General features: G+C 46.3%; 1 protein-coding gene across 1 annotated transcript in view; it reads right to left on the bottom strand.

Moving 5' to 3' along the window:
- LOC148521403 (uncharacterized) overlaps positions 1-13,035 on the bottom strand; it is a gene marked incomplete at its 3' end in the record, with an annotated part of 152,593 nt that overhangs the window by 130,586 nt on the left and 8,972 nt on the right. Inside the window, exon 2 of the mRNA XM_088475212.1 lies at positions 2,472-2,843. Coding sequence (XP_088331338.1) covers positions 2,472-2,843 — 372 coding nt within the window. The remainder of the gene's footprint in view (positions 1-2,471; positions 2,844-13,035) is intronic.

Genomic DNA, 13,035 nt, shown 5'->3' with positions numbered 1-13,035 from the left:
GAGTAATAAGAGTAAGGTGTATATACAGGAGGTTACATGATACACTATGATATTACCCTTTACATGCAGTGTGTAATGGTCTGTGGTTAGGAGTAATAAGAGTAAGATGTATATAGGAGGTTACATGATACACTATGATATTACCCTGCACATGTAGTGTGTAATGGTCTGTGGTTGGGAACAGTAGGAGTAATAAGAGTAAGGTGTATACAGGAGGTTACATGATACACTATGATATTACCCTGTACATGCAGTGTGTAATGGTCTGTGGTTGGGAACATTAGAAATAATAAGAGTAAGGTGTATACAGGAGGTTATATGATACACTATGATATTACCCTGTACATGCAGTGTGTAATGGACTGTGTTTGGGAACATTAGAAATAATAAGAGTAAGGTGTATACAGGAGGTTATATGATACACTATGATATTACCCTGTACATGCAGCGTGTAATGGTCTGTGGTAGGGAACATTAGGAGTATTAAGAGTAAGGTGTATACAGGAGGTTACATGATACACTATGATATTACCCTGTACATGCAGTGTGTAATGGTCTGTGGTTGGGAACATTAGGAGTAATAAGAGTAAGGTGTATACAGGAGGTTACATGATTCACTATGATATTACCCTGTACATGCAGTGTGTAATGGTCTGTGGTTGGGAACATTAGGAGTAATAAGAGTAAGGTGTATACAGGAGGTTACATGATACACTATGATATTACCCTGTACATGCAGTGTGTAATGGTCTGTGGTAGGGAACATTAGGAGTATTAAGAGTAAGGTGTATACAGGAGGTTACATGATACACTATGATATTACCCTGTACATGCAGTGTGTAATGGTCTGTGGTTGGGAACATTAGGAGAAATAAGAGTAAGGTGTATACAGGAGGTTACATGATACACTATGATATTACCCTGTACATGTAGTGTGTAATGGTCTGTGGTTGGGAACATTAGGAGTAATAAGAGTAAGGTGTATACAGGAGGTTACATGATACACTATGAAATTAGCCTGTACATGCAGTGTGTAATGGTCTGTGGTTGGGAACATTAGGAGTAATAAGAGTAAGGTGTATACAGGAGGTTACATGATACACTATGATATTACCCTGTACATGCAGTGTGTAATGGTCTGTGGTTGGGAACATTAGGAGTAATAAGAGTAAGGTGTATACAGGAGGTTACATGATACACTATGATATTACCCTGTACATGTAGTGTGTAATGGTCTGTGGTTGGGAACATTAGGAGTAATAAGAGTAAGGTGTATATAGGAGGTTACATGATACACTATGATATTACCCTGTACATGCAGTGTGTAATGGTCTGTGGTTGGGAACATTAGGAGTAATAAGAGTAAGGTGTATATAGGAGGTTACATGATACACTATGATATTACCCTGTACATGCAGTGTGTAATGGTCTGTGGTTGGGAACATTAGGAGTAATAAGAGTAAGGTATATACAGGAGGTTACATGATACACTATGATATTACCCTGTACATGTAGTGTGTAATGGTCTGTGGTTGGGAACATTAGGAGTAATAAGACTAAGGTATATACAGGAGGTTACATGATACACTATGATATTACCCTGTACATGCTGTGTGTAATGGTCTGTGGTAGGGAACAAGGAGTAATAAGAGTAAGGTGTATACAGGAGGTTACATGATACACTATGATATTACCCTGTACATGCAGTGTGTAATGGTCTGTGGTTGGGAACATTAGGAGTAATAAGAGTAAGGTGTATACAGGAGGTTACATGATACACTATGATATTACCCTGTACATGCAGCGTGTAATGGTCTGTGGTTGGGAACATTAGGAATAATAAGAGTAAGGTGTATACAGGAGGTTACGATACACTATGATATTACCCTGTACATGTAGAGTGTATTGGTCTGTGGTTGGGAACATTAGGAGTAATAAGAGTAAGGTGTATACAGGTGATTACATGATACACTATGATATTACCCTGTACATGCAGTGTGTAATGGTCTGTGGTTGGGAACATTAGGAGTAATAAGAGTAAGGTGTATACAGGAGGTTACATGATACACTATGATATTACCCTGTACATGCAGTGTGTAATGGTCTGTGGTTGGGAACATTAGGAGAAATAAGAGTAAGGTGTATACAGGAGGTTACATGATACACTATGATATTACCCTGTACATGCAGTGTGCAATGGTCTGTGTTTGGGAACATTAGGAGTAATAAGAGTAAGGTGTATACAGGAGGTTACATGATACACTATGATATTACCCTGTACATGCAGTGTGCAATGGTCTGTGTTTGGGAACATTATTAGTAATAAGAGTAAGGTGTGTATATAGGAGGTTACATGATACACTATGATATTACCCTGTTCATGCAGTGTGTAATTGTCTGTGGTTGGGAACATTAGGAGTAATAAGAGTAAGGTGTATACAGGAGGTTACATGATACACTATGGTACTTACCCTGTACATGCAGTGTGTAATGGTCTGTGAATACTGTAGATCCTGATGATCGGTTTGTCACAGTAACTGTATAATCTCCGGTATTCTGCTTGGTTACATTATATAGAGTCAGATTCCCATCCTTAGATACATTATAATTAGTAATTGGTGTATCATTATAAATCTCCACATTACAACGTTTAATATAAGCCAGTTTGTATTGTGCTGATGAATTGGAGCCAGGCCGGGGTGTTACTTCTCTGTATCTCCATATAATCACATCACATTTACTTGTGTCCTGATGATCTATAGTCACTGTGTATCCCAGGCGGAGGGTGACGTTGGATCCGGGATGGGTGATGATTATCTCTCTCTGGTCTCTGGGAGATTCTCCTGTACATACAGAGAGAGAACATGTTACACTATAGTATATTCCAGTCACATCATATCTATAGTAGGGGTGTGCACCGGCCACTTTTCATGTTTTGTGTTTTGGTTTTGGATCTGGATCTTTCTTCGTGTTTTGGATCTGGATTGGTTTTGCCAAAACCACCCTTCCGTGTTTTGGGTTCTGGGTTTTGTGTTTTGGATCTGTATTTTTCTTAAAAAAAGCATAAAAACAGCTAAAATCACAGAATTTGTAGGTTTTTCTGCTCCTATGCTATTATTAACCTCAATAACCTTAATTTCCACTCATTTCCAGTCTATTCTGAACACCTCACACCTCACAATAGTGTTTTTATGTCCAAAAGGTTGCACCGAGGTAGCTGGATGACTATGCTAAGCGACACGAGTGGGCAGCACAAACACGTGACCCATCTAGGAGTGACACTACAGTGGCGGACAGGATGGCAGTTAGAAAAACTAGGCCCCAAACTGTACATAATGCAAAGAAAAAAAAGAGGTGCAAGATGGAATTGTCCTTGGGCCCTCCCACCCACCCTTATGTTGTATAAACAGGACATGCACACTTTAACAAATCAATCATTTCAGCGCCAGGGTCTGCCACACAACTGTGGCTGAAATGATTGGTTCGTTTGGGCCCCCACAAAACAAGCTGGCAATTAATGTGTCCCTGCACAAAATGGCTCTACGGAGGCAAGATGTCATCCTCATCCTCCTCATCCACCGATTCCTCACCCTCTTCAGTGTGTACATCCTCATCCTCACAAAGTATTAACTCGTCCCCACTTGAATCCACCACCACAGGTCCCTCTGTACCTTCTGGAGGCTGGTCTCCCTGGAAGAGCTGATAATTCATTTTGATGAACATCATCTTCTCCACATTCTGTGGAAGCAACCTCCTACGCCTTTCGCTGACAAGGTTCCCGGCTGCACTAAACACTCTTTCGGAGTACACACTGGAGGGGGGGCAACTCAGGTAAAATAGAGCCAGTTTGTACAGGGGCCTCCAAATTGCCTCTTTTTCCTGCCAGTACAGGTATGGACTGTCTGACATGCCTACTTGGATGCTGTCACCAATGTAATCCTCCACCATTCTGTCAATGGTGACAGTATCATATGCAGTGACAGTAGACATGTCAGAAATTGTTGCCAGGTCCTTCAGTCTGGACCAGATGTCCAAACTTGGTCCTGCCTGCCCTGCATCACCGCCAGCGGGTTGCTTAGGATACCTAAGTTTTTTCCTTGCAGCCCCAGTTGCGGGAGAAAATGAAGAAGGAGCCGTTGACGTGTCACGTTCCGCTTCAGCTGACAGTGTGTTCACCAGCAGGTCTTTGCACCTCTGCAGGCTTGTGTCGGCCGGAAAGAGAGACACCACATAGGCTTTAAACCTAGGATCGAGCACGGTGGCCAAAATGTAGTGGTCTGATTTCAACAGATTGAGCACCCTGGAATCCTGGCAAAGCGAATGAAGGGCTTCATCCACAAGTCCCACATGCCGAGCGGAATCGCTCCGTCTTAGCCCCTCCTTCACTTTCTCCAGCTGCTTCTGCAAAAGCCTGATGAGGGGAATGACCTGACTCAAGCTGGCAGTGTCTGAACTGACTTCACGTGTGGCAAGTTCGATGGGCTGGAGAACCTTGCACAACACGGAAATCATTCTCCACTGCGCTTGAGTCAGGTGCATACCCCCTCCTTTGCCTATGTCATAGGTGGATGTATAGGCTTGTATGGCCTTTTGCTGCTCCTCCATCCTCTGAAGCATATAGAGGGTTGAGTTCCACCACGTCACAACCTCTTGCTTCAGGTGATGGCGGGGCAGGTTCAAGAGTGTTTGCTGGCGCTCCAGTCTTCGGCACGCAGTCGCTGAATGGCGAAAGTGGCCAGAAATTTTTCGGGCCACCCAAAGCGTCTCCTGCACGCCCCTGTCGCTTTTCAGAAAATTCTGCACCACCAAGTTTATTGTGTGAGCAAAACATGGGACGTGCTGGAATTTGCCCAGATGTAATGCCCGCACAATATTGGTGGCGTTGTCAGATATCACAAATCCCCAGGAAAGTCTAAGTGGGGTAAGCCACTGGGCGATGATTTCCCTCAGTTTCTCTAAGAGGTTGTCGGCGGTGTGCCTCTTACTGAAACCGGTGATACACAGCGTAGCCTGCCTTGTAACGAGCTGGCGTTTCTGAGATGCTGCTACTGGTGACGCTGCTGCTGTTGCTGCGTAAGGTGATACATCTACCCAGTGGGCAGTCACAGTCATATAGTCCTTAGTCTGCCCTGTTCCACTTGTCCACATGTCCGTGGTTAAGTGGACATTGTGTACAACGGCATTTTTCAGGACACTGAGGACACTTTTTCTGACGTTTCTGTACAGTCTTGGTATCGCCTGCCTAGTGAAGTGGAATCTAGACGGGATTTGGAACCGGGGACACACTACCTCCATCAATTGTCTAAATCCCACTGCACTAATGGCGGATACCGGACGCACGTCTAACACCAACATAGCAGTCAAGGCCTCAGTTATACGTTTTGCTTCAGGATGACTGCTGTCGTACTTCATCCTCCTCGCTAAGGACTGTTGGAGGGTCAATTGTTTACTAAAAGTAGTGGTGTTCCTACTTCCTCTCTGGGATGATGAACGACTCCCAGCAGCAGCAACAGCAGCAGCAGCAGCAGTAGGCGTAGCAATGCAGGATCCTCCGGAGGAATCCCGGATAGGAGAGTCAGTCATGCCAGTGACATGGCCTGCAGGACTACTTCCGATCCTGACTAAGGAGGAAATTGACGAGGAGGGAGTTGACGGTGTGGTTTGCAGGCGCTTGGATACAACAGGACAACGGGATTTAGGTGTCCCTGGACTGCTTACGGTCTTAGCCAAAGTTTCTGAACTTGACAGTAACTTTTTTTGAACGCGCTGCAGGGGCCGTATAAGGGAGGATGTTCCTAGGTGGTTGACGTCGCTACCCCTACTTATTTCACCTTTACATATGGTACATATGGCAAGACAGTTGTTGTCCGGATTTGGATAGAAATATTGCCAGACCAAAGAGGTGGAATGTTTGGTCTTCTGCCCAGGCATGACCGTGATGGGCTTTTTCATCCCACGGACAACAACTGTCTCCCCCGGAGCCTGATTTAAACAAACAACATCACCATCAGAATCCTCCTCGCCAACTTCCTCCTCAGCGCCAGCTACACCAGTATCCTCATCCTGTTGTACTTCAACAGTGACATCTTCAATTGGCATATCAGCAAGTGGACTGTGGGTGCTCCTTTCAGCACTTGCAGGGGGCGTGCAAATGGTGGAAAGAGCCACCTCTTCCCGTCCAGTGCTGGGAAGGTCAGGCATCGCAACCACCATCACACTTGGACTCTCCTTGGGGATTTGTGATATCTTCTTAGAACGCACAGTTCTTCGCTGTGCTTTTGCCAGCTTAACTCTTTTGATTTTTTTAGTGGGAGGAGGGCTTCCATCGTCATGTGAAGCTGAACCACTAGTCATGAACATAGGGAAAGACCTTAGCCGTTCCTTGCCACTCCGTGTCGTAAATGGCATATTGGCAAGTTTACGTTTCTCTTCAGCTGATTTAAATGTCTTTTTCAAGGTCATTTTCCTGAACTTTGTCATTTGGGATTGTATGTGCCCTCTACTATGACATTGAGCATCGGCCTTGGCAGACGACGTTGATGGCATGTTATCGTCTATGTCATGACTAGTGGCAGCAGCTTCAGCACTAGGAGGAAGTGGTTCTTGATCTTTCTCTATTTTATTTTTATCGGAGAAAGTTTGGTCCTCCATTTATGTTATATCGATTTGATATATACATGCGGCTAAACACAGAAAATTATTTTTTTTTTGGTTTGGACTGGAGTGTACTTTCGGGGGTTACAGCACCCTTAACGGTCAAGCCAGCCGGCCCTTTACTTATGACACAGGCGCACGCTTGGCACTACTTTGTTGATGCACGTGCGGCTACTGCGCACACAATTCACAAACACAGAAAATAATTTTTTTTTGGTTTGGACTGGAGTGTACTTTCGGGGGTTACAGCACCCTTAACGGTCAAGCCAGCCGGCCCTTTACCTATGACACAGGCGCACGCTTGGCACTACTTTGTTGATGCACGTGCGGCTACTGCGCACACAATTCACAAACACAGAAAATTATTTTTTTTTTGTTTTGGACTGGAGTGTACTTTCGGGGGTTACTGGACCCTTAACGGTCAAGCCAGCCGGCCCTTTACTTATGACACAGGCGCACGCTTGGCACTACTTTGTTGATGCACGTGCGGCTACTGCGCACACAATTCACAAACACAGAAAATAATTTTTTTTTGGTTTGGACTGGAGTGTACTTTCGGGGGTTACAGCACCCTTAACGGTCAAGCCAGCCGGCCCTTTACCTATGACACAGGCGCACGCTTGGCACTACTTTGTTGATGCACGTGCGGCTACTGCGCACACAATTCACAAACACAGAAAATTATTTTTTTTTTGTTTTGGACTGGAGTGTACTTTCGGGGGTTACTGGACCCTTAACGGTCAAGCCAGCCGGCCCTTTACTTATGACACAGGCGCACGCTTGGCACTACTTTGTTGATGCACGTGCGGCTACTGCGCACACAATTCACAAACACAGAAAATAATTTTTTTTTGGTTTGGACTGGAGTGTACTTTCGGGGGTTACAGCACCCTTAACGGTCAAGCCAGCCGGCCCTTTACCTATGACACAGGCGCACGCTTGGCACTACTTTGTTGATGCACGTGCGGCTACTGCGCACACAATTCACAAACACAGAAAATTATTTTTTTTTTGTTTTGGACTGGAGTGTACTTTCGGGGGTTACTGGACCCTTAACGGTCAAGCCAGCCGGCCCTTTACTTATGACACAGGCGCACGCTTGGCACTACTTTGTTGATGCACGTGCGGCTACTGCGCACACAATTCACAAACACAGAAAATAAATTTTTTTTTGTTTTGGTCTGGAGTGTACTTTCGGGGGTTACAGCACCCTTAACGGTCAAGCCAGCCGGCCCTTTACTTATGACACAGGCGCACGCTTGGCACTACTTTGTTGATGCATGTGCGGCTACTGCGCACACAATTCACGAACACAGAAAATAATTTTTTTTTTGTTTTGGACTGGAGTGTACTTTCGGGGGTTACAGCACCCTTAACGGTCAAGCCAGCCGGCCCTTTACTTATGACACAGGCGCACGCTTGGCACTACTTTGTTGATGCACGTGCGGCTACTGCGCACACAATTCACAAACACAGAAAATAATTTTTTTTGGGGTTTGGACTGGAGTGTACTTTCGGGGGTTACAGCACCCTTAACGGTCAAGCCAGCCGGCCCTTTACTTATGACACAGGCGCACGCTTGGCACTACTTTGTTGATGCACGTGCGGCTACTGCGCACACAATTCACAAACACAGAAACTAATTTTTTTTTTGGTTTGGACTGGAGTGTACTTTCGGGGGTTACAACACCCTTAACGGTCAAGCCAGCCGGCCCTTTACTTATGACACAGGCGCACGCTTTGCACTACTTTGTTGATGCACGTGCGGCTACTGCGCACACAATTCACAAACACAGAAAATAATTTTTTTTTTGTTTTGGACTGGAGTGTACTTTCGGGGGTTACAGCACCCTTAACGGTCAAGCCAGCCGGCCCTTTACTTATGACACAGGCGCACGCTTGGCACTACTTTGTTGATGCACGTGCGGCTACTGCGCACACAATTCACAAACACAGAAAATAATTTTTTTTTTGGTTTGGACTGGAGTGTACTTTGGGGGTTACAGCACCCTTTAACGGTCAAGCCAGCCGGCCCTTTACTTATGACACAGGCGCACGCTTGGCACTACTTTGTTGATGCACGTGCGGCTACTGCGCACACAATTCACAAACACAGAAAATTATTTTTTTTTTGGTTTGGACTGGAGTGTACTTTCGGGGGTTACAGCACCCTTAACGGTCAAGCCAGCCGGCCCTTTACTTATGACACAGGCGCATGCTTGGCACTACTTTGTTGATGCACGTGCGGCTACTGCGCACACAATTCACAAACACAGAAAATATATTATTTTTTTGGTTTGGACTGGAGTGTACTTTGGGGGTTACAGCACCCTTTAACGGTCAAGCCAGCCGGCCCTTTACTTATGACACAGGCGCACGCATGGCACTACTTTGTTGATGCACGTGCGGCTACTGCGCACACAATTCACAAACACAGAAAATATATTATTTTTTTAGCACTTGGGGGGAGCACCCCTGATGGACAGAGCACCCCCTGGACAACACTACAGCACCCCTTTAGGACTGGGACACTGCACAGGACTTTGGAGTGGACACAGCCCCTATGGAGAACTGACTGCACAACACAGTCCAGCCAGCCCCTATGGACTTAGAAGTAGTGGACACAGCCCCTATGGACAACAGCAGCACAGCGCAGCACAGCTCAACACTACTCTGCACTACACAGCCCAGCCAGCCCTAACTCCCACCCTCCCTCTTCACTGTCCACAGCCGAGTGAGAAAATGGCACCGACGCGGGTACCTTATATAGGATCCAAAACCCGCGAGACTCGGAAGGCGGGATGATGACGTTTTGCCTCGATTTCAGATCCGAGTGAGGCGGGAAAAGTCGAGCCTGACTCGGATCTGCCTCGGATCGGGGGGGCTCGGGGGGGTTCGGATTTCAGAAATCCGAACCCGCTCAACCCCTAATCTATAGGTCAGCTTGGATCATATAGACCTGTATATGAGACCCCCCCATCTAACAGGAGACATTATCCATATAACACACAGTCACCGTGGTCCAAGAGGGTCAGTAGTTAGAGAGAGACTTACAGTAAGTACATAGGTGCAGGAAGGTGGTCTCCCTCATACACTCTATGTCTCTGTATTATATCACGTACCTTGTACCTGGTACAGCTCATTACCTGCCAGCACCGCTGGTGTCTCCCTCATACACTCTATGTCTCTGTATTATATCACGTACCTTGTCCCTAGTACATCTCATTACCTGCCAGCACCGCTGGTGTCTCCCTCATACACTCTATGTCTCTGTATTATATCATGTACCTTGTACCTGGTACAGCTCATTACCTGCCAGCACCGCTGGTGTCTCCTCATACACTCTATGTCTCTGTATAATATCACGTACCTTGTCCCTGGTACAGCTCATTACCTGCCAGCACCGCTGGTGTCTCCTCATACACTCTATGTCTCTGTATTATATCACGTACCTTGTCTCTGGTACAGCTCATTACCTGCCAGCACCGCTGGTGTCTCCCTCATACACTCTATGTCTCTGTATTATATCACGTACCTTGTCCCTGGTACATCTCATTACCTGCCAGCACCGCTGGTGTCTCCCTCATATACTCTATGCCTCTGTATTATATCACGTACCTTGTCCCTGGTACAGCTCATTACCTGCCAGCACCGCTGGTGTCTCCCTCATACACTCTATGTCTCTGTATTATATCACGTACCTTGTCCCTGGTACAGCTCATTACCTGCCAGCACCGCTGTTGTCTCCTCATACACTCTATGTCTCTGTATTATATCACGTACCTTGTCCCTGGGACATCTCATTACCTGCCAGCACCGCTGGTGTCTCCTCATACACTCTATGTCTCTGTATTTATATCACGTACCTTGTCCCTGGTACAGCTCATTACCTGCCAGCACCGCTGGAGTCTCCCTCATACACTCTATGTGTCTGTATTATATCACGTACCCTGTCCCTGGTACAGCTCATTACCTGCCAGCACCGCTGGTGTCTCCTCATACACTCTATGTCTCTGTATTATATCACGTACCTTGTCCCGGGTACAGCTCATTACCTGCCAGCACCGCTGGTGTCTCCCTCATACACTCTATGTCTCTGTATTATATCAGGTACCTTGTCCCTGGGACATCTCATTACCTGCCAGCACCGCTGGTGTCTCCCTCATACACTCTATGTCTCTGTATTATATCACGTACCTTGTACCTGGTACAGCTCATTACCTGCCAGCACCGCTGGTGTCTCCTCATACACTCTATGTCTCTGTATTATATCACGTACCTTGTCCAAGGTACAGCTCATTACCTGCCAGCACCGCTGGTGTCTCCTCATACACTCTATGTCTCTGTATTAGAGTGTCTCTGTATTATATCACGTACCTTGTCCCTGGTACATCTCAGTACCTGCCAGCACCGCTGGTGTCTCCTCATACACTCTATGTCTCTGTATTATATCACGTACCTTGTCCCTGGGACATCTCATTACCTGCCAGCACCGCTGGTGTCTCCCTCATACACTCTATGTCTCTGTATTATATCACGTACCTTGTCCCTGGTACATCTCATTACCTGCCAGCACCGCTGGTGTCTCCTCATACACTCTATGTCTCTGTATTAGAGTGTCTCTGTATTAAATCACGTACCTTGTCCCTGGTACATCTCATTACCTGCCAGCACCGCTGGTGTGTCCTCATACACTCTATGTCTCTGTATTATATCACGTACCTTGTCCCTGGGACATCTCATTACCTGCCAGCACCGCTTGTGTCTCCCTCATACACTCTATGTCTGTGTATTATATCACGTACCTTGTCCATGGGACATCTCATTACCTGCCAGCACTGCTGGTGTCTCCCTCATACTCTCTATGGCTCTGTATTATATCATGTACCTTGTCCCTGGTACAGCTCATTACCTGCCAGCACCACTGGTGTCTCCCTCATACACTCTATGTCTCTGTATTATATCACGTACCTTGTCCCTGGTACATCTCATTACCTGCCAGCACCACTGGTGTCTCCTCATACACTCTATGTCTCTGTATTATATAACGTACCTTGTCCCTGGTAGAGCTCATTACCTGCCAGCACCGCTGGTGTCTCCTCATACACTCTATGTCTCTGTATTGGAGTGTCTCTGTATAATATCACGTACCTTGTCCCTGGTACAGCTCATTACCTGCCAGCACCGCTGGTGTCTCCCTCATACACTCTATGTCTCTGTATTATATCACGTACCTTGTCACTGGTACAGCTCTTTACCTGCCAGCACCGCTGGTGTCTCCTCATACACTCTATGTCTCTGTATTATATCACGTACCTTGTCCCTGGTACATCTCATTACCTGCCAGCACCGCTGGTGTCTCCCTCATACACTCTATGTCTCTGTATTATATCACGTACCTTGTCCCTGGTACAGCTCATTACCTGCCAGCACCGCTGGTGTCTCCCTCATACACTCTATATCTCTGTATTATATCATGTCCCTTGTCCCTGGTACATCTCATTACCTGCCAGCACCGCTGGTGTCTCCCTCATACACTCTATGTCTCTGTATTATATCACGTACCATGTCCCTGGGACAGCTCATTACCTGCCAGCACCGCTGGTGTCTCCCTCATACACTCTATGTCTCTGTATTATATCACGTACCTTGTCCCTGGTACAGCTCATTACCTGCCAGCACCGCTGGTGTCTCCCTCATACACTCTATGTCTCTGTATTATATCATGTACCTTGTCCCTGGTACAGCTCATTACCTGCCAGCACCGCTGGTGTCTCCCTCATACACTCTATGTCTCTGTATTATATCACGTACCTTGTCCCTGGTACATCTCATTACCTGCCAGCACCGCTGGTGTCTCCTCATACACTCTATGTCTCTGTATTATATCACGTACCTTGTCCCTTGTACATCTCATTACCTTCCAGCACCGTTGGTGTCTCCCTCATACACTCTATATCTCTGTATTATATCACGTACCTTGTCCCTGGTACATCTCATTACCTGCCAGCACCGCTGGTGTCTCCTCATACACTCTATGTCTCTGTATTATATCACGTACCTTGTCCCTGGTACAGCTCATTACCTGCCAGCACCGCTGGTGTCTCCTCATACACTCTATGTCTCTGTATTATATCATGTACCTTGTCCCTGGTACATCTCATTACCTGCCAGCACCTCTGGTGTCTCCCTCATACACTCAATGTCTCTATATTATATCTCTTACCTTGTCCCTGGTACAGCTCATTACCTGCCAGCACCGCTGGTGTCTCCTTATACACTCTATGTCTCTGTATTATATCACGTACCTTGTCCAAGGTACAGCTCATTACCTGCCAGCACCACTGGTGTCTCCCTCATACACTCTATGTCTCTGTATTT

Source organism: Taudactylus pleione, unplaced genomic scaffold (assembly GCF_031769625.1).
Source record: "Taudactylus pleione unplaced genomic scaffold, aTauple2 ptg000167l, whole genome shotgun sequence".
In the NCBI taxonomy this organism is placed as follows: domain Eukaryota; kingdom Metazoa; phylum Chordata; class Amphibia; order Anura; family Myobatrachidae; genus Taudactylus; species Taudactylus pleione.
Note: the sequence above shows the minus strand (reverse complement) of the source record. Positions and strands in the feature narration are given on the sequence as shown.